Source organism: Mizuhopecten yessoensis, unplaced genomic scaffold (assembly GCF_002113885.1).
Source record: "Mizuhopecten yessoensis strain PY_sf001 unplaced genomic scaffold, ASM211388v2 scaffold5547, whole genome shotgun sequence".
Taxonomy (NCBI): domain Eukaryota; kingdom Metazoa; phylum Mollusca; class Bivalvia; order Pectinida; family Pectinidae; genus Mizuhopecten; species Mizuhopecten yessoensis.
Genome location: NW_018406103.1, coordinates 1805692 through 1833677, shown reverse-complemented (window position 1 = coordinate 1833677; position 27986 = coordinate 1805692). Strand labels below are relative to the sequence as shown.

The following is a 27986-nucleotide window of genomic DNA, read 5'->3' as shown; positions in this document are numbered from 1 at the left end:
GCGTTGGTAGCAAAGAAGTTACAGTGTGCCTCTTCAAAGAAATATATTTGGTGCCGAATTTTTTTTATCAATGATAAAATGGTTCTACTTCATCCCTAGGATTTTTTCTCTCCCTTCCTGCAAATACAAAAGTAAACCACCATAAGTAACATAGAAGAATCAAAATCATCAGGCTGCTAAAATAATGAATTCAAAATTATCCGGTTGAAATGGTTTTCATTTCAACCAATTTCATTGAGTAAACAATAGGATCCCTCAGTGATGGTAGTGAATTGCTATGTTTTAATTTGAATGTACAGTAAAACCTTGATATAATGCCCTCCATTTATTTGCCACCTCGCTTACCGCCAACATATTTCAAGGTGCCTTTTACTCCCTTTTTTTTATAGGTTATTTGATATAGTTCCCTCAATTCATTGCCAAATCCCTTTATAATGCCGAAATTTCTCTGGACAAATGATGGCAGTATAACGAGGTTTTACTATACCAAAAATGGAACTTCGAAGGTTCAAATTTCTCAATATGTCAAACTTACGACAAAGTCTGAATTTCCTTTCCTGTACAACACTACTGATATTTCGTTTATAAATTGAACTTTTAGAATCAAATTTCTCGCTGTTTCGAACTACAATTAATGCTGGATTTTAAGGAAAACATTTAAACTTACAACTAATAAATTAAAGAGAAACATTAATACCTGTACGAGAACATTGGAACTTCAACACCTAAACATGCAATTTATAGTGCACAAATACATTTTACATTCAATCCAATATTTGTAATTTCAAATTAAACTTGTGTTTTGTCATTTAAGACCCATGTTTCATTTTATGCAGATTACAATTATGTTCGGTGTTCAACATTCGCGAGTCGAAGTCTCGATATTTAAATTTTTTCCTGGTGGTCCCATCCCGCAAACTTCGAACCATCGACTGTACATTGAACAAACACCCTGTGTATCTTCTCATTGAATTTACTGGGGATAATCCTGATGCAGGTGATCAATTTTCAAAGCATTTACCTTTTAGCTGCTATTCCACTGAGTAATCTGTTTCCAAATATAAATAGCGGAATGCAGACGAGACCCAGGTATTTCAGGGTTTCAAACATGGACAGGTGTGTCCAGTAGCAGTAGTACAAAGCAAACACAGCTGAAATGGAAATAATACAAAAAGGTTAATCCAGATGGATCATTCATTAGTGATGCTGCATGGTTGGTGGAGTCTAAACTAAAAGTGAACAGTTGTGATGGGCAATCGGTTTAAAATCATTATCGGTTTGTAATCAGAAGTAATAAACCGCTCGATGATCGATTGCATAACCGGTTGTTAATTTTATTGGACTGAATACCCAGTTAAAGTGAGAACACTACCAGTGGATAGGGCCGATAACTATACATTAGGTTTTGCTCTTCACTAATGAATTGATTTTAAGCAATTTTTATGCAGTTTTATCAATCATATAGTAAAAATCATAAGAATATATGCCTTTCAATACATTTTTTACATTGAAAACTTTCAACGTTTTGATTAGGCCAAATAAAAATATATGTTTCCTGTTCCGGCTCAAAGAATATAGGGTAGGTAGGAAGGATTTAAAAAAAAAAAAAACTGGTCAAGAAAATCTCCTGATTCCAAAAGATTGTTTTTTGGAATTTGAGATAATCTCCAGAACAAAGTGAAGACAGATGCTAAGATTACTATATATAGGGCACCTGCATCTCTGCTACAGGGCTCTAATAATATCACAACAGACCCTGTATCTACTATTAACTTACCTCCAAGACACAAGTGGAAACCAATAGCGCTCATTGACATCGGGAAGTTACTGATGTTAGTTCCGATCTGCATCCACTGAAAATGGAACCAATTGGTGTAGAATAGTTTATATAAAGAACAGATCCACGCAAGTTGGAAATGATTGGTAGATTGATAGTCGACACTATCAAATCACATTACAGTTAATCATACATAGGTCAAACTGTTAATATGGGAAACATGCTATCAGCAAATTTTCTCAGCAATGCGATAACACATACATGCCATCTTGATTCTGATATCGTTTCAAAACATCATGTAGCATGCTTCATTAACCTTAATACTGTAGCACACACACAAAACAGGTAATGACCACAACGACACATTCTTTCTGACAACAGTTCAAAGCCTATTCATTATTCTTAGTCTTCAGAAAATTACAGATTTTTCCGATTACTTCCACACTTTTCAATCCATTTTCAAAAGTCACTACTGTTATGGGGGTTATGCCTTAATCATTGTTTCATTTGATCCATCCTAGTTTTAAATTCTGTTTGGTTGGGTTGTGGATTAAAAGTCTTATTAAACTTTGTGCCAAGTTTGGTTAAAAGCTACCTGATGGAACTTTGGAAGTGAAAATCAGAGCCTAGTGGGGTTATATCTGATGTATAATCTGCCTAAAACATAACACTTGGTCAGATCATAACAGGATTCTTTAAGTTTGATTGTTTTGGATTTTGTTTTACAAACACTAAGGTCATATCATGACACTATCCACCGATGAACGAGATATTTTAACAAATACAGGCGGTGGACATTTTCTAAGGACCAAATATTCAATAAACGACGACATATCCTTGACATATACAAGAAAGTAAGACGCCAAGTCCCGCAAGGGTAGCATCACAAACACTGCCTAAAGCTTAACACATTTAACAAATGAAACTGAGACGTGGTGATATTTAAACATGTTAAGCACTCAATTGAATTAGCACTGTCAAAGGCTTGATATCTGCAACACATTTAACCCTTTCAACACTAGACCATAATGGACTCATCCAGGTCAATTTATGGTAGAGTTTATCAAGTTACATAGGGGTGAAAGGGTTAAACAAAAACGGGGATGTGATTATATGAAAACATGTTGCAGACTAAATTGAAGGATCATTCGCTTGTTAAGACTAAAAATTTGCCAGTATTTTTTGCAAGTTATTGGGGCTGGTGGGGTTGACATGCCATCAGCAAATTATTCAGCAATTTTAGACGTTAAGCATCTTTCTGATATCGTTTCAAAACATCACACAGCATGCCACCTAAGCTAGCACAATACTCTCTGGTTAAACCTGCTTTGCGACTCTGTTGTAGGTGCGACTCTGTTGTAGGTGTGACTCTGTAGGTGTCAACTCAGATCATTGACCAATTCCGAATATATTTAAATTTCAGGCGGCCTAGCATAAAATCCGTTGAAACACATGCAATATAATGTAAAATCAACAGGATGACTCGACAGTCTCCCAAGTTCACAGCTAAACTAAAAGCCTTCATTGATATCTAAAGTTCTCGAGTACTGGGCAAAAGGCAACGTAAAATACCAAAATTTCACATGACTCTGGTCCACACATGTATTTAATGCTATACACCACTTACATCAATAATTAATTTGATACACAATTGCCTCATAACATTTATTCAATTTTCTTCGCGATACATCACTACGAAATAAATAATTTTAATGACACAAGGATAAAAGTAATGACATTTGGCTAAAAACTGTGAGGTGATTAATCTTGCATAAGATTCATCCGCTTTTGTCTTCAAGTGTCCTATTCTGTGAACTTGTGAGATCATTGGTTCATACTTACCAAGAACAGAAGGATGAGGGCAGGCAGGAAGACTAGAGCTGTGAACGTCATGGATACCATTGCTGGGGGTCTCTTCTCAGCCTCACGGAACATGTGCTGAAACACAAAGTCAGCAATGATTTATATGATTATCAGAATATTAATATTTCCTCTTTTTTTTTTTTTACAAATCAATTTTAATTTTTCTGATCTTGTATAATTTAATATTACACACAATTTTACATAATTTAACATTGCACACAACCTTACATAATTAAAAACAAAACATCATTTTTCCTGAACAATTCCTTTATACAGCTCCCCAAAACTGACAAAACGCTCTATATTGCCAGCATTTTGCTAGACAAATATTGGCAGTATAAGGAGACTACATTTGTACTTGTTACATAGGTTACATTTGCATATCCCAGTTGAAGCAGCACAGGTGGCGCAGAAATATTCCAAATATACCAACGTTCTATAAGCAGAGCTAAAACTGCACTGTTTCGGAGAGTAAAAAACAATGTATCAAGAATATTATGCCCTTCACTCACGCGTCCACTGAATTACATAACGTATCTTAAAAACTACATGTGACTTCACAATGTTTTAGAAAGAAATAACGAAAAATAGCAATAGTCAACATTTTCGTTTCAGTCAGGTACGTCTGGACCCCTCAATCTACACGTGCCAAAGACCTGTGCCTGTCGTTTTCTTTATAGGTTCAACTGGTTACGCAAATGTAGCCATATTTTAATAATATATTATAGAAGTGGACATTTTTGTGATGTGGAAATGTTTGCATTTTTCGTGTGGAGTAAATTTAGCGTAAAAATATCCACACATGAATAATTTCTGTATAGGTAATTGATAAATAGAACATTTTTATTTCAGAACTTTTGCTAACGTGTGAATTTCCACAACATGATCAGTTTTAAGGGTCTCAACCACAACATGATCAGTTAGTTTTAAGGGTCTCAACCCCAACATCTTCACACATGAAAATTTCCTTTTTACAGTATTCCTTTGTTGTAAATTAAGCTTCTAGGAAAACATGTTGAAATATAATTTCATTACTTCCTCTTAACTACCTTTTATCGAAACTATGCAAGATAAAATTAAGGGTTTCAATCAGCATTTTGTTCACATTAATACAAACCAGATGCAATCAGTGTTTTCCTCATTCCATTTTTCAGTATCAGTCAACAAATTGCACTTTTTTAAATCGCGATGTAGCTATTGATCACAATATTAAAATTTAGACAATATCTAGCCCCTATCAATAAATCAAACCTTGATCTCTGGTTTCTTGGCATATCTGTTCTCAGCTGTCTCTTTTTCTGTTGTTCGCTCAGGGAATATCAGGTTGACATCAGCCTGAAATATATGATGTCGACGTTATAGAAGCAAGTTTCTGAGGCACTGCAGAATATACATAAGCGAGTTTGTGAGGCACTGCAGAATATACATAAAGTCGAATAAACATTTGGTGTCCATGTAATTTGATGTTGGTTCTCTTGTCAATTCATGGTTATCAGAAAATAACTGCAATCAAAGAATATATTTGGCACAATAAGAACAAAAGATAATTTCCCTTTCACATCGAACAACTGCTGAGATACAACCAGGGATGTACAGTTCAACACGCCTGATGCACAGGCCTCGTAGATTTTATGTTGGGGCTACCTAAAGTTTTCATAATTTTTCTGTGAATATATAGGTCAGGTTAGTAGAAATTTTCATATTAATCAACCTGCAGCTAGTATTCTAAATAAGAAATTGTACACCCCTGAAATCATACAAAAGCAGCTAAAATACCACAGATGCTTCATAATGGATACAAGTAATTAGGCAACCGATATCCGATTTTAAAAGATGAAGCACACATCCTTAGAGACATTGTCGTCTTACAAACATAATTCTGTTGTTTATGTTTAAATGTAATTTAAATGTATACACTGAAAACACAGTTGAATTTTCACAAATTTCTCAAGTAAAATGTGCCTTGCATGGTCTGTCTACCCTGCCATTGCCACATAGTGACTACAGGAAGTTGATGGAATATACAGGGCCCCGCCCACACCCTACTGAGGCCGGGGGGCTCTCAATAGGGGGACAGAGTTTCTCTCCAATGTGATGGAATGGGAATATACCTCAAGTCCCCGGAGGGACATTCAGCTCCCGTACGCCACACAGACAGAGCCGGGCCAAATCTGACACGAGGTCAAATAGCCCAGATGTCAACATTGGTGTATTACACTTGGTTGGCAAAATTTATTTTTAAATATTTTCATTGGCGAGAAAAATCTGTCTAGAGTCCAACATATGCAACTGAAAAGTTAACATTTCCAAAAGGAGTCCATTATGATTATTGTAACGCAGTACAATGTTTTATTGACAGTAGTATTGGGAATCACTTAAGAATTTATGATCAATCGATCGATCATCACCATTTCTCAAACTATTGACGATTGTTCATGGAATGTTCATAAATTTCCTTTGAAAGATTTTCTCGTCATAGCCAGCCATGACGAGTCTTAGAAAATCATGACTGTTTAGTTATAGTTGGTTGTTAAAGGACTAGACCTCAATTAAATTGATTAATTGGAACAGATAAATCAGATACATATATACAATTGAGGATGGTTGCGTGGCACAGTGAATAGCACACGCGTCTTCCCCAAAGACTGCTGGGGTGTGATTCCCCGATCAGATGTATTCGGTCACCTCATATTGCTGCAGACTACCTACCAATGTCCAAGAGAAAGGGTTCTCTATGACAGCATCACCTACAATCAGCTCCATGGTATATTTACCGGACTGATGACCAAAGTCAGAAGCGCTAGATCCAACATCCTGAAAATCAAGTATAAAGAGTGTTTTACACTCAAAAGGATGAGACTTAAAGCCTCTCAAAATCTAACATGTGACAATGCGCATGCCAACACATGTTTATCATTCTAAAAATTGAACAAACAGTTAGATGAAAACTTCAGGCCATTATATTTTAAACAAATATAGCAACAGGAATCTACCTTAAGAGAAAAATAGACACAGGAAATATGTCCAAATACAGAAAATAGTAACAAGGTCTCTGGACAGTTTTAGGTATGTAGAACATGGACAGTGAAGTAGACACAATGGAGTTGTCCCCCTTGGACTGTCCTGCCAACATCAGTGTTCCTCCAAGCTAAGACAATTAGGTCACCGTACAAACCTAATTGGGGTAAGGGCGGAGGTCACCATTGGGAATAAAGGTCAAATAAGCCTTTGCAGCTACATCTTTGGCTTGGATATTAGAGTACAATTTTTAATTTCTACCAAATCACAAGGTGTATGTTCCATAAGCATTTACTAAGGCCAAACAAAATCACTCCTGTTTTCGCTATCATTCTTAGACAGTAGGTTATTTTTCTTATTTTGAAAAAACATTTTTATTATGGTTATATAGAGCAGAAGTTCCGACTTTTTACTGTGCATATCACTAAATGCCAATAAAATCTTAAGGATAGGCACGAAAATCAAGGGAAGGTAGGGTTAGCGGAAACACCAGATTTTTTTGTATTTGACCTTACACAAATAGAACTGTTAGAAACACAACAGGCATACTAATTTCACCCACCCAGTCAGTCATGTAAGCATTTTGATGGACAAAAGTCTGGTGATCTGATTTATTTTGGCCAGAAGAAATATAGAGTTGGGCAAGTAAATCTACATTCCATTTCAATGACATCTTTTTAAATCTCCATCACCTACCAAATCAAACTTGTACGAGTCTCCAGTGGTCTCGGCTACAAAAATGATCTCTTGGTTTGTGTTTTGGTTTGTCATCTTGACAAAAGTCTGATGAGCGGTAAGTGGTTTACCGGACACCTTCTCCTTCAGCTGGAACTTCATCACCATCTTCTGGTGATAATCGGCCTCAAACGGGTTAGCAGCCTTGTTAGGGTGCTGGATCCTGCCAACCAGACATAAAAGGGTAATTAAGTCACAACAAAATCAAAGCCAAGACCATTTCAAGGTACTTTCATAAAATCTGGACAACTCTGTGCATGACAGAAATAAGAATTTCTTGATGAAATAATAAAGTATATCTGGATTACCGAAAACATAAACATGCAAAATCATATATTTATATAGTCACATTTCATGGGATGATTTTTTTTCTACAGTTTTGATTAGCTCCTATTCATACCTTGAAGTCACACATTTTTGCCAGATTTTATTTTTTCCTGTGTGTAATATAGTGAAGCTTTACAGAGTTGTTCTAAGATAAATATGGTTTCATAGGATTTGGAATGTCAGTTAGTGACAAAAATGTCTTCTCATTATCCAGTTGATAAACAAACATAAAAAGCATTTATTGAATATCAAGATTTAATTCATTTCCCCCAGTCTTCCAGCTACACATTTCAAGAGTTCAATATACCGTCATGATATTACTGCACAGGTCAATCCCACAAGACAACCATGTGGTCTTTTTTCAATTCAGATTATATCATGTAGGGCTATTCCAGAAATGAATACAGACTGGCAGGGGGCATGACTGGATAGCACTTTGTAGGACCCAACCACTCATGATTATATTTTTCTCACGCTTGCTTCACAAAGTTCATCGATAATCAATCATGAGTGCCTCCCTGCCCTCCATCCCTAACTTCTTACTGGAACACCCCTTAAAACATACTTGTATTTCATAAAATTCAGAAAGAAGAAATAAAGAAATTAGAAGAAAAAGGCAAAAGATAAAGAAAGCATGTTTTGGGGAAAAAGAAAACCAATAACTTTTGAAGGGAGACAAAATAGGACAAATTTGTTCTTGTCGACATAATTCGTTCCTCCAGAGCGCATTATGCAGCTTCAACTCGAGGAAGGTCTCACAAAATTCCAAGGTGTTTGTTTTGCAGTTTGAAAAGGACAGGTATGAGGAGACTGAAGCCAGCAGAATTGCCGTGGGGTTGTTGTTTGGAGAATACAGCAAACAATAAGCATTATGGACTTAAAATCAGGTTTTAAAATAACCATCCATTGGCTCTGGAAGTGGGGCGGGGGAAATCCAATTTTATACATCATCCATCAAGCATTGTTAGAATTTTGGTTATCTGAAAAAGTTGGGATTTCAAATGTAAAAAGTTTTCAGGATGAGGCTCATTTTATCTGGATTTTTGGGAGTCGAGGGTTGGGAGGGGTGATTGTGTTGTTCGCCATTTTCCATTACAGAACTTGATGCTTACTGGTCCTTTGTAGGAGGTCTGAGAAAAGTTACACATTAGTATAGGAATAATCAACAGATTAAGCACAACATCCAACTAACAATACAGAGAAGAACATTTTGACACAGAAAAACTGAAAGAAAGGAAAGGAGATATTTTTGACGAAGAAAAGTTTATATTAAAAACAGATTACAAAAGTTGATCTAGAATATGAAAGATGAACTAGATACATAGTTTGTATATATATAAACTGATATGAAATTTGAATCTGCCTAAAGAAGCCTTCTTTAGAGGGCAGAAAGGCCTAGCGGTAGATCAGACAGATTTATTATTATTTTATTCTATATTTTCGTTTGCAAGAACTTGTTTATTTATTATCTACTATATAAATATTATATTTTGTTAAAGAGACTGCACAATCATATGTGTTACATTGTAATTAAATTATCCGTCGAGATCTTAAATTGATATTACTAATGAGGTAAAGATTATGGCGATATGTCGCCCCAGCAGGAGCGCCGACTTACTTGGTAGTTCTGGCAGCCGTCGTCTGATCTTTGTCCGCCACTCCTACTTCCACGTTTTCAACAGACACCTGTGTTGTTACTTTCACCTCAACCTTCACAAAAAACAATCGGTTGAAAATTGTCTCTCCAGTGTCATAAAAGTTTCAAACATTACAATATTAATACTGTGAAATCAGATATTTTCCTGGAGCCAGAACTTTGTGCCCCCAACTTGCAGGCTAGTAATCTAAATATGAAATTGTACACCCCTGAAAACATACAAAAGCAGCTAAAATACCACAGATCTTTGTTTTACTTCCTAATGGATACAAGTAATTAGGCAACCGATATCCGATTTTAAACTATGAAAGCACACAATCCTTAGAGACATCGTCGTCTTACAAACATAATTCTGTTGATAATGTTAAAATGCAATTCAAATGTATACACTGAAAACACAGTTGAATTTTCACAAATTTCTCAAGTAAAATGTGCCCTGCATGGTCTGTCTACCCTGCCATTGCCACATAGTGACTACAGGAAGTTGATGGAATATACAGGGCCCCGCCCACACCCTACTGAGGCCGGGGGGCTCTCAATAGGGGGACAGAGTTTCTCTCCAATGTGATGGAATGGGAATATACCTCAAGTCCCCGGAGGGACATTCAGCTCCTGTACGCCACACAGACAGAGCCGAGCCAAATCTGACACGAGGTCAAATAGCCCAGATGTCAACATTGGGTATAACACAATTATTTATCCCATCCTAATCCCTCTATCTCCCATAATTCCCAGATATCTAGTTAAAAATTTCAATTTAAACACGTTTCATTTTCTTACTTCCTTCATTTACGACAGCAAGTAATGTATGTATTGTATTAGTCCAGATAAATTTCCAATATAAAGTTCTTATAATCTTTTAATGTTTAGAAAAAAAGTCCATTTATTCACGTCCTGTATATTTTGAAGATTTTTCAAAGTGAAATGAATCAAAGAATATGATACTATTTCAATCGGTGTAAGCCTATGCTTTATATGGATAAGCCCCTACTAATTATTTTACATTTATGCAAAATGGGCCCATATTCAAATATCAAATTAATCCTTACAAAATCTTCTTCTGACCAAGCATCTTTTTCTGTAAAAAAACACTGTCCTTTATTGTACAGAAATCAGCCTTTTTCTTATGAAAAAAAACCCCAACAATCTTACAACATAACATTTTAAAGAAAAAGGAGTTCTGTTAATATTCAAATTATTTTTCAGTTCAGTAAGGCAATGGTTTGGAGACTGGTGTAAAGAGTTTATGAAGACAGCAACTAATTGTTTATACCCAGGTTTGTATTTTCACACAACCTGACAATAATGCTGCAACACAAATGCTCAAGACAGTATACCATTTGTCTGTATAATATGCTCACCTCTGCCCCGGTTGTACCAATCAGACGACTGTCGGCTTTCTTTGGAGCCACACTGATGGTCAACTTGTAGAATCCTCTAGCAGGCTTGGTCTGCATGAAGTTCAGCTCGTACAGAGAACTATAGTAAAGATTATATAAAACTACTTCATTACAGAAAGAAGAAGAACTTTCAATGTTTCATGAATACGTTTGTTGTGTTTTTCTTTGTTTGAAGTGATTTTTTTTGCATTCCCCCCCCCCCNAAAATTGTTAAATTATATGTATCTTTTGACTCCCGCCTTTAAAAATATTAACATGCATAGGGCTTGTCCCTTATCAAAATACTGCAGGGGTGGAACCACCTATAACTGTAATATCTCTCGGATGACTTTTGTCAAATAAAAAAATTCTAGGGGAAAAAAGTAGTGGGGGGTGCCTAGATAGCACCAGATGCTTAAGTATGTTGGTAAATATCAACCAAACAAAACTAACTGAAATGTGCCCTGCATGGTCTGTCTACCCTGCCATTGCCACATAGTGACTACAGGAAGGTGATGGAATATACAGGGCCCCGCCCACACCCTACTGAGGCCGGGGGGCTCTCAATATGGGGACAGAGTTTCTCTCCAATGTGATGGAATGGGAATATACCTCAAGTCCCTGGAGGGACATTCAGCTCCCGTACGCCACACAGACAGAGCCGGGCCAAATCTGACACGAGGTCAAATAGCCCAGATGTCAACATTGGTACATGTATGTACTAATTATATCGTGATTTATCATCGAAGCTTCTTGCGAGATGCACTATCAATTTCTGCATGTAAATTTAGAACTATCAAATTTTGGTGATATTTTACCCAAATGTATGATTTCCTCAGAAACAAATTGATTTATTACAATAAAATTCCCCGAATAGGACAACACACCTGTCTGTTTTGCTTGCAGTAAAGGGCTTCTTGCTAAGTACGATGGCTTCATCTCCAAGGTGACGGGCACTGTCAGCAGTCACAGTCAGGTCTCCCAGGGAATTACCCATCAGGTTGGTCACACGCACCTGTCAACCAAAATAACAGGAAACTGGTTATATGATGGATTTTCTCATGACTACCGACAAGAGTTAACCCCCGAAAATGTATGGCTTAAATTAAACTCATCATCAAAATTCATGCAAAAGAGTTGTTTGTCGCTCTTAGTCCGGCGCTCTCATAGGGCTGAAGATAGCCGGGTGGAAAGCAACACTTTTATCTAGCACCCAACAGCGAACAACCCAGCCACACAGACTGGAGTGCTAAAGACCGCCATCAGGTGCAGAAATAGGGTAGAATATCTTTAATACCAGAGTACATTTTTTAGATTCTTCTTATCTAAATTTGATACTATCATTTGATCTAGTCATCCAGTGAAACCTGACAAGAGACCATGTTCGGTTAAAATATTTTGCCAATGCAATATCAGTTCAGGTCGTTACATTTAAACTATTCCAATTCAAAGGTTTGAATAATACCCATTATGATAATTCAGGGTGTTAGGATTTTTTTTCCTTATCTTTAACATTTTTGCTAGGAGAAATGGTTTAATATTAATTAACTTGTGCCGTTTGTTGATTAGATGTTGCTGAGAAATAACTGATTATGACTTTTTGATATAGCCGTTTTTCGGTTGGAAGATTACAGCAACATTGTACCATTACAACATTAAAGTTAACCCATTCACCACTGTAGACCTCAATTGACTCATCCAGATAAATGTATGGTAGAGTCTACTAAAGTTCCCTAGGGTAGAAAGGGTTAAGGACACCCAGGGAAGACTCTCTACATACCTATCCTTATTAGTTTTTGATGCACATGTATGAACATCATTTAAATGCTGAGAAAAGACTTATATAATTGGGTGTTTGTCGCTCTTAGTCCGGCGCTCTCATAGGACAAAAGATAGCCGGGTGGAAAGCAACACTTTTATCTAGCACCCAACAGCGAACAACCCAGCCACAAACAGACTGGAGTGCTAAAGACCGCCATCAGGTGCAGAAATAGGGTAGGATATCTTTAATACCAGAGTACATTTTTAAAATTCTTCTGATCTACATTTGATACTCTCATTTGATTTAGTCATCCAGTGAAACCCGACTAGAGACCATGTTCGGTTAAAATATTTTGCCGATACATAAATATCAGTTTAACTCAGTCACCCTTGAAGACACATTTGAACTCTTCCAATTCAAAGGTTAGAATAGTCCATTATGAAATTTCAGGGGTGTCAAGCTGTTATTTCTCACCTTTAACATTTTTGCTAGGAGAAATGGTTTAATATTGACTTCACTTGTGCTGTTTGTTGATTAGTTGTTACTAAGACATAACTGATCATGACTTTTTGATAAAGCTGCTTTTCTGTTGGAAGACATTGAAGTTAAGGACACCCAGGGAAGACTCTCTAGATACCTAACCTTATAAGTTTTTGATGCACATGTATGAACATCATTTAAATGCTGAGAAAAGACTTATATAATTGGGTGTTTGTCGCTCTTAGTCCGGCGCTCTCATAGGACAGAAGATGGCCGGGTGGAAAGCAACACTTTTATCTAGCACCCAACAGCAAACAGCCCAGTCACAAACAGACCAAGTGCTAAAGACCGCCATCAGGTGCAAAACTAGTGTAGAGTATCTTTAACACCGGAGTACATTTCTAGGACTCTGATCAACTTTTGTCATTCACATTTTATCTACTGGAAGTTAACTAGCGAAACCTGACTAGAGACCGTGCATGATTTAGATATTTTTCTGATGTTTATTTGCCTTTTTATAAATACAAGTTCAACTCATTCACCCTTGAAAACACATTTGAACTCCTCCAATTCAAAGGTTGGAATAGCACATTATGAAATTTCAGGGGTGAACAAGTTAAGCTGTTATTTATCACCTTAAACATTTTTAAGATGAGAAATGGTTTAATATCAACTCGAGCTGTATAGTTGAGGAGATGCAAGTCTGAGAAAACAACAGATCATGACTTTTTGATAAAGCTGCTTTTCTGTTGAAGATTATAGCAGCAGTGCACTATCACAACTTTAAGGACACCGAGGGAAGACCACTCTAATACCTTATTAGTTTTTGATGCACATGTATGGCCATCTTCTAAATCCAAGGATTCCGTCTTTAATATACATTATCTTTACTACACCCATGAAATATGTCCCGACAAAATTCAAGGCTCTACAAAACACCTTGCAGATGACACAAGTTAACTGGTCTGATGTCTTGACAATCAAAGGGAATTATGTGACAGCTGGGTATGGTACAATCATCAGGCTTCAAACTTGAGTTTAGCTCCTCTGTAATCTTCAAAGAGCAGGTATCAGCCAAGCAATTGGTCAGGTTTTTTAAGCTGAAACCAATCAATAGCTAGTCACTTCCCTTTGATTTATCAAGATATCTTCCAAGAGCAGAGAAAATGTATTTAAGGTATTTAACCCTTTCACCCCTATGTCACTTTAGTAGACTCGACCATACATTGATATGGATGAGTCCATTATGGTCTACAGTGGTGACAGGTAAAGTGCCTGGCAAACCTTTCAAAAGTTCTCCCTCCATCTACCAGAGTACAGCCTAAATGTACAACTGTAACATCTCTTGCAAATATTAGAAGTCTGTTTAATACCAGGTGTCATATAGGATTAAAGCCAATAGTAAGAAAAGAGTTATATAATTAGGTGTTTGTCGCTCTTAGTCCGGCGTTCTTATAGGGCTGAAGATAGCCGGGTGGTAAGCAACACTTTTATCTAGCACCCAACAGCGAACAACCCAGTCACAAACAGACCAAGTGCTTAAGACCGCCATCAGGTGCAAAAACAGGGTAGGATATCTAATCAAGGGGAATAGGGCTATTTTTGTTTTGTTATCAATTTCACATCTTGTATGATTTCTGTCTTAATTCACAGGCTTCACTAGACTATGCATCAGGCTAGTTGAAGTTTGGGGGGGATTCTATGAAATACTTAGCTGTGCAGTAATAAATTAAATCTTTAATATCAGCCACTTCTTCAATGTCAAACCACCTACCTGCACTACGGCTGAAGACTGGCTGACAGCAACAGGACTAGCCAGAGTCACCGCAACTGGAATGTGGTACTGAAATGATTCAAACACATTGTTCTTTCCTTTTGTTGTAAATACATGCAAGTCCGACTTTACTCATGACTTGTACTCCGACACCACAGGTGGGATTGCAATTGATTTTTTATTGATTTTTATTTTTAATAATTTACTCCAATATGTTGTACAAAGTGATGGAAGAATCAAAACCCTTCAACTTATAATATTGAGTGAATTCAATTTAGTTCTACATGTTCATGCGTAACTGTTCAAAATGTTTGTCGCTCTTAGTCCGGCGTTCTCATAGGACAGAAGATGGCCGGGTGGAAAGCAGCACTTTTATCTAGCACCCAACAGCGAACAGCCCAGTCACAAACAGACTGAAGTGCTAAGACCGCAATCAGGTGCTAAGACCGCAATCAGGTGCAAACAAATCTATTATTCCCTTCTTTAATCCCTGAATATTTCAAGATTGGTGGCGAAATATTTTAAAATTTGACTAGCATCCATTTAAGATTTTCAACAGAATAGATGCTTCAATTGTTTTCTGCACTTTTTGGAAGTCTTTTACATACATACCTTATTGTCTGTGAGGGTCTTGCTAACGGACACAAAATGACAGGCGGCTCTCAGCTGATGTACATGTTTACGGCTCAGGAAATAATTAGAAAATTTCATCACTTTATCCTGAAATCATCAAAAGGATATTATTTTATCATTAAATATTTGAAATACAAAAATGCAAATCATGACAATATAGGTGTAACAGCTAGGGCCAAAAATAATTGCTAACATTTGAAATGTGGAAACCCTAGAAAAATAACTTTGTCAGATTTGTGGAGATATTTTCAAACACCTGCCTCCCTGCCTTCCCAGATATTCCTGGAATAGCGCTTAAGGAAGGATTTGTTTGAAACATTAGTTTTATACAAGCAAAAGTAGGTGTATAGTCCCAAATACACAGGGCTCAGGCTAACCACCCGGCCACTCGTCCTGACCGGGTGAAAATTGAAAAGGACGAGTGGAATTTACAACCACACTCGTCCCGGTGCCGAGTCAATATTACTGAAACATACACTAGATCTGTCGCCTAAATATTGTGATGAATAATCAATGGAACACTTTTTACCAAGTAACTTTCGTCACAGCATCGGAAGTAAACAACGTAAAACATGCCGTTTTCATGCTTGTCATAAAAATCACCTGAGCGCTTGAATCAAAGCGTCCTGAACGATGTACTGCGGGACCTGACTGCAGCAATCGCATCAGGGAACTAGACTACATAATGTTCCGTAACTAATCGAAACGAAAGATGGAAGTAAACCTTACCCCTTTTTCACAAAAGGTACAGTGTTGACACGATATATTTGATGAATGGAAATCAAACATGTTGCTAGTTATGATGTGTAGTAATTGTATTTACGAAAAAAACATTAATGGACATTGAACAACATCATCCTAACAGGTCAACAGATCAGTAAATATTTATTGAAATTTTTCATAATCTTGGGTGTACAGTAAAATTTCAGGAGTGCCGAGTGGATTTTTCATGACACTAGGCACAGTGCCTAGTGGTTTAAAAAGTTTAGCCTGAGCCCTGATACATCTATAAATGTACAAGTTTTGACTAATAGCATGTGCCCTGCATGGTCTGTCTACCCTGCCATTGCCACATAGTGACTACAGGAAGTTGATGGAATATACAGGGCCCCGCCCACAACCTACAGAGGCCGGGGGGCTCTCAATAGGGGGACAGAGTTTCTCTCCAATGTGATGGAATGGGAATATACCTCAAGTCCCTAGAGGGACATTCAGCTCCCGTACGCCACACAGACAGAGCCGGGCCAAATCTGACACGAGGTCAAATAGCCCAGATGTCAACATTGGAATTTTTGCTAACTTTCTTTTTTAATATTGAATAAATTTATGACTTCGTTACCTCCCTTCCTTTCCCCATTTATTTTTTTCGTTCATTAAATATGAAAAAAAGGTTGTACATCAAGTATCTATTTTTCTAAACTTCAAAAGAACTTGATGACAATTTATTTAACTTTTATGTATACAAGATTGAAGGAATATTTCTACATTGCTCTTCAAGTTGTAGTAAATCTTTGTGCTCCCGACACATTAAATATTATTTTGATGAATAAATCTTACTTCAACGCAATGGGTAATTAATGTTAATGAGGAAAGTCCATCATTGAAATCTATACACGACATTTTTAATTGCAATAGTTTGCCAAAAGAAGGCTTATGGAAAAAGTCAAAACAATGGGCCCACTTGATTCATGGAATGATTCTTAAGAATGGGTTGTTGATTTGTGTAATATTTCTTCCATGCAAGTTAAGTACTTCGTATACAGTCAGACTTTGGTTGCCTGGTAAGAGCAAATTGAGCTAGACTGACTTTGCGCTGTTGGCCATGTCACTTTTTCTGTTTTACACATTATATAATTAGGACAATTTGTGTTGATTATTTTTTCTTTCGTATTCCATCAAATCGCAAAACAGAAACATATTACGAAAATTGTTCAAAACTTAAATGTTAGGAATGGAAAAGTGAAGATATTTAACCCATGTTAGAGATTAAGAGACACGTTAATGATAATTAAAACTTACAGGTGATAGAGTTGGTGCTTTCTTTGCTTTCTGAGCTAATTTATAAGCTCCGTCTATGATCAATGATGTCACAAACAGTCCTCCTTCAAACTGAAAGAAAATCGTTTATAAATGTTAACGCTGACCATCAGATGTTACTTCATTGAACAAAAATCAATTTTCTTTAAACTCATAAGTAACTAAATCAAACTATTGAACTGAAATGTGCCCTGCATGGTCTGTCTACCCTGCCATCGCCACATAGTGACTACAGGAAGGTGATGGAATATACAAGGCCCCGCCCACACCCTACTGGGGCCGGGGGGCTCTCAATAGGGGGACAGAGTTTCTCTCCAATGTGATGGAATGGGAATATACCTCAAGTCCCCGGAGGGACATTCAGCTCCCGTACGCCACACAGACAGAGCCAGGCCAAATCTGACACGAGGTCAAATAACCCAGATGTCAACATTGGTATATGCATATACTAACCTGCTTATGTTTAGAAAATTAGAAAATTGAAAAATATCAATACATTATTGACTTTATGATGCGAAGATAACCAACAGATCAAGAAAAGTCCCATACTTTGAAACTCATTGACAACTACCAAGTGATTTTAGAACACTTGCATAATGTTGTACTCTAAATAGATTTTGTGAATTCAAGATATAATTAGGCAAACAGTCCAAACATTTTTTCATGTTTCATAATGATTTGTTGATATAACACAATTTTAAAATGTGGGTCCCCACTTCCCCTCCTGGTTTGTACTAGCTTAATGACGCGTTAAGTTTTGACTTTTAAATTGTGGTGTTTCATTACAATGAAAGAACTTAAAATAAGAAAATGTGGGTCCCCAACCTTGTTTGTACTGTCTTAGTGACAAGTTAAATTTTGACACAATACATATGGTGTCTCACTCACCTGTAAGTATTTGTCATCTACTTCATCAGCTTGTGCAATGATATCCTCGATGCTGTCAAACATCTTATTTTCAGAGGGTAGCTCTGCCGCTACTAAAAATGCATACCCATAACTGTAAAACAAAACATTTTATCCAAAATGAAAATATTTCTCAAACTTAAAAATTGGAATTCTACACTTTAAATTTAAATCAGATATATCATCTATATTTTTTAAAGAAGGCAGGGTTCTGTTAATCTTGACTTCTTCAGAAATGCAACGATTCGCTAATAGTAAAATCAATACATATGTATTTCAAATAATGTCAGACCAAAATGATGTGTTGTTTACATGTAGAAAATTTGATAGCAGATAGGATTCAATCAAGATATTTATCATTACTTTCAGGGATCAATCAAGACTTGATTCACTACTGTTAACGAGTAGTTTCCCATACAGAAGAAAATTCCTGTTCTTTGAAATTCTCCCTATGTGCTACAAAATTCCCCGAGCTCAACAAGAAATATACTGCACACATGAATGTTGTACAAAACATTTATCTTTTACCTTCATGACGCTAGAGCCTTGTTTTAAAAAATTTCATTTCCCCAAAATCTGAAAAAGGGTATATATACTACCCTTATACCTGGATTGATCCCTGACTTTGCAATATTGATAGAGGATTTGCTGAACAATTCTAGACATTTTTACCTTAATGGAGTATCATCTTTTTTGAGAGCTTCTGTTAAAGCTGTGCCAATCTTAGCATTGTCAGCTGTAAAATACAAAAAAGAACTTGTGTCAATATCATAATATCACATCAAGGAAAAATTGGTTAGAATAGAAAATTTTGAGAAATGTTTAGCCATGTGCCCTGCATGGTCTGTCTACCCTGCCATTGCCACATAGTGACTACAGGATGTTGATGGAATATACAGGGCCCCGCCCACACCCTACTGAGGCCGAGGGGCTCTCAATAGGGGGACAGAGTTTCTCTCCAATGTGATGGAATGGGAATATACCTCAAGTCCCCGGAGGGACATTCAGCTCCCGTACGCCACACAGACAGAGCCGGGCCAAATCTGACACGAGGTCAAATAGCCCAGATGTCAACATTGGAATTTTTGCTGATCATAACCTGCTTATTTTTTTCTATAATATGTAACAAATGCTTTAAATATTTTTATGACTTATCAGCTCCCTCCCCTTTCCCATTCAATTGGAAGTTGCCGGTTGGCTATCAATAGGGGGGCAGAGATTCTATCCAATGTGGTGGAATGGGAATATACCTAAAGTCCCTGGAAAGTCCCTTACAAAACATAGCCTTCCTTGGCAGACATTTTTTTTCATTGAGATGGAGGATTCTTTTGAGGAAATATTTACATATTAAACCAATTCCAAGGTATCCATGACGGTTTTACATCAACATACCTTTAAGCCCTAGATTTTTCAGGGCAAAAAATGCTTGGAATATATCCATTACTGGAGCAGTGTCTTTAATGGCTGCTCCAAGGAGGGCTTCTGCCCCAGCAGCTGTCACCTGTTAACACAGAAAGGAGATCTCAAATTTACATTTTGAATTTTATACCAATATCAATAAATGTTTCTGTAATTATGATTAAGGTCATAGGAGTGTATTGATCAACGGAAATAGGAAGTGCATCCCTTGTTGAAAATCCAATGTAGGGAGACAGTATCACAATTTCCGCATATTTTGATGTTTAATATTAAACTGATAAATATTGCATGTTTATTATTGACAAAACAGTGTGTTCTCTCAATGATAAAGTATTTCAAAGCAATCCAGGCATTAATTCAGTTGTTTTTTATCAATGAGTCACATGTGTCCATTTTTCTGTACTTCAGGAACCCCGCTACCTATTTCACTATTGTGAAATCTTTCAAGAAAGATAACTCTTTACATGCAATTACTATATGTACATGGTTTTATTTTAAAATGTCAATTTTTAAACGTTTATAGATGATTAATTTTACACAATTTCAGTATTTATGAAATTGATATACATTAATGCAATACTGATCTATGTCAGTATCATTTTTATTGACATTATTTTGCAAAACATTGTGTCTTTCAAATTTTTTTTCAAAACTCACTCCTTTTTACATAAATTTCATTTCAAATCCTTTAAATTCTGACAACCTATATTTTTTTGTGGCAGAAAATTTTCTTTACTTCAACGCAATATAACTACAAAATTGGAAGAAATTCTACTGAGAAATGGTGACACAATCCTATTACCTTAAAACCAAATTGCTATGTTTCCCAAAAATTTATTTTTAGAAAATATCCAACGTGTACAAGCTTAGATGCATTAAAACAAGTCATTCCCTGATAGTGTCACAGCCTGTATCTGTGGAGATGGTCACAAACCTGTTTTATTATATATATAACTATATTTGCCACAGACAGACAGAAAAACTTAAAGGGCAGTCATATTAATGATATCAATATGGCCCCTACCACCTTAANAGCACTGACGGCCCGACTTTTAAAAACGACTATTGTTGTGCGTAGCAGCCTAAGGGTTAAAACCCCAGGATCCCACCCCTAAATTTGCCAACTCAGTCAGCTTGTTCGAGATATGACTAAGAATATTTTCATGCCATAAACATTTCCCTCCTATTGCGTTCTATCATTTTAAGAACTAAAATAAGTGTAAACATCAATCGAGTTACTTTATTTGAAGACTAATATTGTACATAAACGATCCAGAAAATATTTTTTATGTTTAATGCTGCTGATTTAATGATGTCCTAAATCACAATCCTGTTCGTCTCCCCAAGATGTACTTGTGCAAGAACAGTACACCAGTAAAGGGAAAGTAATTCACCAACAGTGTCAGTTTGGTTTAGTGTTGTTTAACGTCCTATCAACAGCTATGGTCATTCAAGTGTCACAGATAGTATTCACAGTCTGTATCCATGGAGATGGTCACAGACCCTGGCACAAACCTGTTTTATTATCCCCCATGAGTATAACTATATTCGCCACAGATAGACGATACAGGAAAGTTAATGGGGCACCAATATTAACAATATAATATTGCAAAACATATTTTTTTCATGAATTCCTACAGGCCAAAGATTGTTTTTTCCATTACAAGCTAAATTTGTCACATATTTATTATTCACAAGAAAAAAACACAATTTATATTTAGAATTTGCAATAAGCATGTTCTTTCTGCAAATTTGTTACTCCATATTTAAACCTTTCGGCAAAAGTGGTTAGCGGCTTCAATAAGATAAAAAAATCTTCCAAAACAAATTAAACTTCTACAAACTCAGTATATCATTAAGGTTTTCTGTTCCACTGCCCTGTTGTTTTTCTAATATACAGCCGCAGTAACCTCCCCTTAACTTCCGTTTGGATATAACTGTAGAAAAATTGGGCTTGGACACATCAGTTGACCACATAGCTCTATCGGAAAGTTCGATAGTATATCATTCTGAAATCCAGGCTTCGGATCCTGGTTAGCCGGATTTTATTTTTTAAATTCAAAACACTATTTTTTTTATTATATAATTTTTGTATTTCATCTTTATTGTTTTTCATTCAAGTCCTGCAATACATGGTGTTTTTGTTAGAAATGATTTATTAAAGCTATAATCATGCCGGGAAAAAATCACTTATTGCTACAGTATATGGCAGTGGTACAATGATCCTTGAAGGATATCCATTCACCGACAGTGTCACAGATAGTATTCACAGCCTGTATCCATGGAGTTGGTCACAGACCCTGGCACAAACCTGTATTTATTATCCCCCATGAGTATAACTATATTCGCCACAGATAGACGATACAGGAAAGTTAATGGGGCAGTCATATTAATGAAATCATTATGCCAATACTTGTTTTCTTCATGAATTTCTCTGGACAAAAGATCATTCTTTTTTCCCCACTACATGCTAAATTTGCTACATAATTGTTCACAAGAAATTTTCTTTTCAGGAAAAAATGCAATTTAAATAAAGAATTCGCAATAAGCATGATCATTCTGCAAATATTTTACGCTACATTTAAACCTTTCAGCAAAAGTTGTTAGCTGCTTCAATTAAATCTTAAAAACAATTTAACCCCTTCCACCACTGTAGACCATAATGGACTTATCCAGATCAATGCATGGTAGAGTCTGCTAAAGTTTCATTGGGAGTAAAGGGTTAACTTCTACAACCTCGATGTATCATTAAGGATCCCCGTCCTACTACACCCCAATTTTTCCTATAACAGTAACACCCCCTTAACTTCCTTTTGGAAATAACTAGCAGTGATCAATCTACAGTTAGTTTGTATGGGTCTTTTTCCATTTCCACTGTTTAGTTAATAAATATGGGTCCCACAATATTAAATTTCAGTACTTTCAGAAATTCTATTGGTCAAATCAAAATTTTATGCATACAGGACCCAGGATTCGCATGTAGATTTATCACTGAACTAGAGTAATTGGGCCAGGGCACTACCGTTGACCAGGTAGCACAATCAGTTAAGATTGATAGTATAACAATCTGAAGTCCAGGGTTTGGATGCTGGTCTAGCCCCATTTAATTTTGAAACTCTTTACAGTGTTGTAGATTATATTGTGCTTATTTCACCTTTACTGTTTCTCGAAAAAGTCTCACAAGGTCTGGTTTTCATTTCATTAGTGATTTATTAAAGCTAGTCATGCTGGAAAAATACTCTTAGTTATTTTTTGCCAGTGGTCCTTCAAAGGATATACATTCACAGACAGTGTCACAGATAGTATTCACAGTCTGTTTCCATGGAGATGGTAACAGACCCTGGCACAAACCTGTTTTATTATCCCCAATATGTATAACTATATATTCGTCACAGACAGACGATACAGCAAAGTTATTGGGGTAACAATTTTTTCTCTCAACAAATTTTAACTTAATTTTTTCAGATGCAGGTATATATTTATGTGCCTCTATATTCACTAGTCAGAACATAATTCATATATATTATAAATATCACTCTGTATTATATTTTAATGAAAAAAGAAAAGAAATACCCTCGATTTAGAATTTCAAGATTTATATCTGCAACTAAAATTATCATTGCAGAATTCTACTTGTAAAGCTTTCATGATAATTTTTTTTAACTAATGTAGCAGAACTTATACGATCATCATCCAATATAACAGAGGTTGATCCTGCCAAACTCTGCATTCATCTTCCCCGTGCGTAAAAACGGCATCCCTGATACATAGAGGTACCAGGAATGAGACCACGGGGAACAAAAATTCAATATATTTTTTGAAACTGGCACATACCTTTAAGCAAACTATGTTCATTTTTGGAATATTATTGCCGAAATATTCCTCACCTATTTCCTGAGAGTACATTTTTTTGTTTTTCTGAATATTCAACACGATGTTGTCCAAACAAGTTGACTTAATAAGCCTTGTGTATCATAATTTGTCTTTATCTATTCTCCTTTCATTTGCTCAGATGTTCATTCATGTTATTATGACGAATAGATGATAGTTTTACAAGTAAATTTTGATTAACTGAAATTTCTATAAACTTGCAAATGTTCCTAGTGGCCAATATTTTATTTCCATCCCAGATGGCTTCAATTGGCGACACAAAAAAAGTTTTGGCGGGGGGGGGGGNAAAACTTCCCATAGAACAGTTATATTAACAATCCGATTTTTACATTAAGAATATGGTCGACTGATGGTCGAGATATAGAGGTATACAAAGAGATCTGCAAGCTTTAAAAATACCAGTCATTATTTAACTAAATATTGAATATTTTTCAATAACTTCCATATAAATGTCAAAACATTTGTAACAAAAGCTAATGTCGCAGAACTTATACGATCATCATCCAATATAACAGAGGCTGATCCTGCCAAACTCTGCCTTCATCTTCCCTGTGCGTAAAAACGGCATCCCTGATACATAGAGGTACCAGGAATGAGACCACGGGGAACGAGAATTCAATAATCAGTCAAAAAAATGTTTGACACTGAAGCTGGAAGTAACCATCTGGAAATTTTGATTATGGTCTGGGTTTTAATCATTTTTTTTTAATTTTAAGTATACTCTAGCTGAAATATCTCTCACCTAATTAATGGAGTACATTTTTGCCTTCATAATATTCAACATGATGTTCAAAACTGTTGACCTTACAAGGCTAATGTATTATTAGTCATTATTACCTATTCTCCTTTCATTTGCTCAGATGGTCATTCATGTTAATTACGACAAATGGAAGCTTGTTTTGCAAGTAAGTTTGTGTTAAAGTGAAATTTTCATGCCCTTGCCATGTTTTCGTAGTGGTTAGAATTTTATTTTTTAAAGTCCCCCGTTACAATTTCGAGCCTATTTTTCACATCATGAATATGGTTGACTGATGTAAATGATATAAAAAATAAATCTGGTGTTGAAAGTCCTATTTAATTTTGTTGGCTCTAAAAATGCCAGTCATTGTTTAACTAAATACTGAATATTGTTTATAATAATTGTGTAGCAGAACTTATACGATCATCATCCAATATAACAGAGGCTGATCCTGCCAAACTCTGCCTTCATCTTCCCCGTGCGTAAAAACGGCATCCCTGATACATAGAGGTACCAGGAATGAGACCATGGGGAGAAAAATACACTTCATGAAATGTTTGTCACTGTAACTTGTAGAACACAAACATGTAAAGAGTACTGTCTTGTTGTATTTTTTGAAGGAAAGGACATTGGGCCAAAGGACATGAGATTGTTTATGAAAAAATCTGTTAATACATTTTATCTATTTTACATTAAGAATATGGTTGATTGTTGTTAGAAATATAGCGATAAGTTAAAATTGATCTGGTGCTGCAAATCCCATTTAATTTTGTTGGCTCTAAAAGTGCCCCGGCTCTAAAAGTGCCAGTCATTGTTTAACAAAATTCTGAATATTATTTCACAGAGCTTTTAACTTTCATGTAAACCTCAATCCATTTTCAACAACAGCTTATAATAATTGTGTAGCAGAACTTATACGATCATCATCCAATATAACAGAGGCTGATCCTGCCAAACTCTGCCTTCATCTTCCCCGTGCGTAAAAACGGCATCCCTGATACATAGAGGTACCAGGAATGAGACCATGGGGTAAAAAAATATACTGCATGAAATGTTTGTCACTGTAACTTGTAGAACACAAACATGTAAAGAGTACTGTCTTGTTGTATTTTTTGAAGGAAAGGACATTGGGCCAAAGGACATGAGATTGTTTATGAAAAAATCTGTTAATACACTTTTTTATCTATTTTACATTAAGAATATGGTTGATTGTTGTTAGAAATACAGCGATAAGTTAAAATTGATCTGGTGCTGCAAATCCCATTTAATTTTGTTGGCTCTAAAAGTGCCCCGGCTCTAAAAGTGCCAGTCATTGTTTAACAAAATTCTGAATATTAGTTCACAGAGCTTTTAACTTTCATGTAAACCTCAATCCATTTTCAATAACAGCTTATAATAATTGTGTAGCAGAACTTATACGATCATCATCCAATATAACAGAGGCTGATCCTGCCAAACTCTGCCTTCATCTTCCCCGTGCGTAAAAACGGCATCCCTGATACATAGAGGTACCAGGAATGAGACCATGGGGTAAAAAAATATACTGCATGAAATGTTTGTCACTGTAACTTGTAGAACACAAATATAGCAAGACTGTGTATTATTTTAAAGACCAGGGACTGAAGCTGAAAAGCATTCCAAAACATTTTCCTTTGTCAACTTTACAATAAAGTACAAATTTCTGAGATTTGGTTTTATTTGTTTCATATCCTATCAATAGCTAAAGGTCTTTTAAGGACATGCCTCCATGTGTGTGGTGTATTCGTGCTTGCATGTATGTGTGCTCAAGTCAGGATGTCGGAGAATAGTGTCTTGTTTTGGTGTATCAGGGTAGTTTATACACAGACATACCAAAGTATTTCACACTTCCATGAAGTTGTCATAGGTTCTATGGAGAGAAAAAATCCCAAAATTGTCTGACTACCACAAGAAAAGTTGCGTGACATGTTGTCCCATAATCTGTGTTTTTACCTTGCAGTTGCCAAGGGCCGCTGCTGCTGCAGATGCATGGTAAAGTGATGCCACATCATCTGGTTGGACCAAGGAGGTGACAGTCTTGCATGTCTCCTGTAATACAATAATACAAAAAAATCTTCTTCACTGTTGGAATAACACAGGTTTCCAACATTAGAACTTCTCATAGGTCTCAATTAACGGAACAGCTACCAAAAAATAAATATTTATGAAAACTTTCAACAGGGAATACAAAACTTTTATCAGAGTGTTGACATCAGATACATTATTTTTAATAAAATCTTGCAATATTATGTTTTAATTTCTATAAAAAACAACTCTGTCAAAGTAACCCCTCCAAGAAGGCTTAAACAATATTTCTATGACTGCATGACTAAGCTATGGTAATAAAAGTGTAAGGAACCTTTGCATTAGCAACAGGAGATCCTAGCAATTTCAGCCCAAGAATGGAGTAATGGGCACTGGCTGCATCTGTGTAGGGCTGGGCAGCCTTGAACACATTGGTCAGTCTCTTCTGGTCAACCGTGGTTAGGAATGTAGATGGTGTCAAGGCCTGACCAACTATGGCCACCGCAAATAAATAAAGTATGGACGTAGCTGAAGAAGAGAGAGGTAAAACATTGTTAAAATAAGCTCTGCAGAACGAAAGTCAAATCATGCAAGGAAACTGGATCACAAAAATACCGGTTATGAACATGCATTTTTGTGAACCATTCTCGGTTTAAACACCGCATATGCATTGCTGCAATTTCTTGTCCAAAATGCATTCTACTGTTTGAAGCTAACATTTCAATCACACAGGCAAACGGGGATGTTTTCCACGCTAGTAATATAATTTTATTTTTTCTACACGATTCACATAATTCATAACATTTTAAAACCTCCCAGTTAAACTTTAAACGCAATTATTTCTTCAGCATTTTTCGTGCCGACATTTTCAAAGTTTTTATATTGGAAAACCGGTTTTGAAGGTGTAAGTCATAAAACTGAGATTTGCAAAAGGCATGGTCATGTAAAAGATAAAATCTAGTAAGAGAAAATAGTTTCCGACTGTGTCTGATAACCAAGAAATGTTTGCAACGTATCGGGACCATTTAGTTTGTAACACGTGGCAATATGAGAATAATGGCGGCCCGCCGCATCGGCGATGCCTCACAAAAACTGCTCTATTTAACTCAAAACATTTTGTTCCAACTACATACTGATGTAGATTTGAACACCATGTACAACAGCGCTTGTTGCCTCCTTATGTATAGGTGCATATACATAGTACATGTGAATTTCCCTGCAAAGTGCCGGCACCTAACTTACCTCCTGCCATCTTGCAAGGTGGCGTCTACCTTCGGAAAGACTCTTGATAGATCGTTAGATTTCCTGAGATTTTGCAAAGGTGGCGTCTACCTTCGGAATGACTCTAGATATATCATTAGAACAACGTAAAAGGCGCCCTCTTGTGGATTTTTATAGGGGCGCGAAATTTTAAGATACATAATAGCTTGGCGGCATTTTTCTATCCGTCACGGCATCTTTCATAATACCACCACTGTGGCCTTCGATATCAACCGTTAATGGCGTTATCCGTTTCCTTTCACTTGACCAGCCGCCTGTAACTTGT

The 27986-nt window shown here is 36.3% G+C and overlaps 1 protein-coding gene across 1 annotated transcript; it reads right to left on the bottom strand.

Moving 5' to 3' along the window:
- Positions 1-58: 58 nt before the first annotated feature.
- Positions 59-27767, bottom strand: LOC110450925 (dolichyl-diphosphooligosaccharide--protein glycosyltransferase subunit 2-like). Its single transcript, XM_021498733.1, has 19 exons — positions 27683-27767; positions 26775-26968; positions 26369-26464; positions 19741-19849; positions 19021-19084; positions 18331-18442; positions 17425-17514; positions 15385-15492; positions 14773-14841; positions 11644-11771; positions 10739-10856; positions 9339-9430; positions 7355-7556; positions 6350-6454; positions 4892-4975; positions 3620-3715; positions 1778-1853; positions 1022-1151; positions 59-117 (listed from the first exon to the last, which is right to left on the bottom strand). The coding sequence occupies exons 1-19, from the start codon at positions 27690-27692 to the stop codon at positions 96-98; spliced, it is 1905 nt and encodes a 634-aa protein (XP_021354408.1). The 5' UTR covers positions 27693-27767; the 3' UTR covers positions 59-95.
- Between the last annotated feature and the right edge of the window lie 219 nt (positions 27768-27986).

Coding starts and splice junctions, on each gene's coding strand:
- LOC110450925 (XM_021498733.1), bottom strand. Junction 17,515..18,330: donor TAGATGACAAATACTTACAG/GTGAGTGAGACA, acceptor ATTTTCTTTCAG/TTTGAAGGAGGACTGTTTGT. Junction 10,857..11,643: donor ACTGCAAGCAAAACAGACAG/GTGTGTTGTCCT, acceptor TCTTTACTATAG/TTCTCTGTACGAGCTGAACT.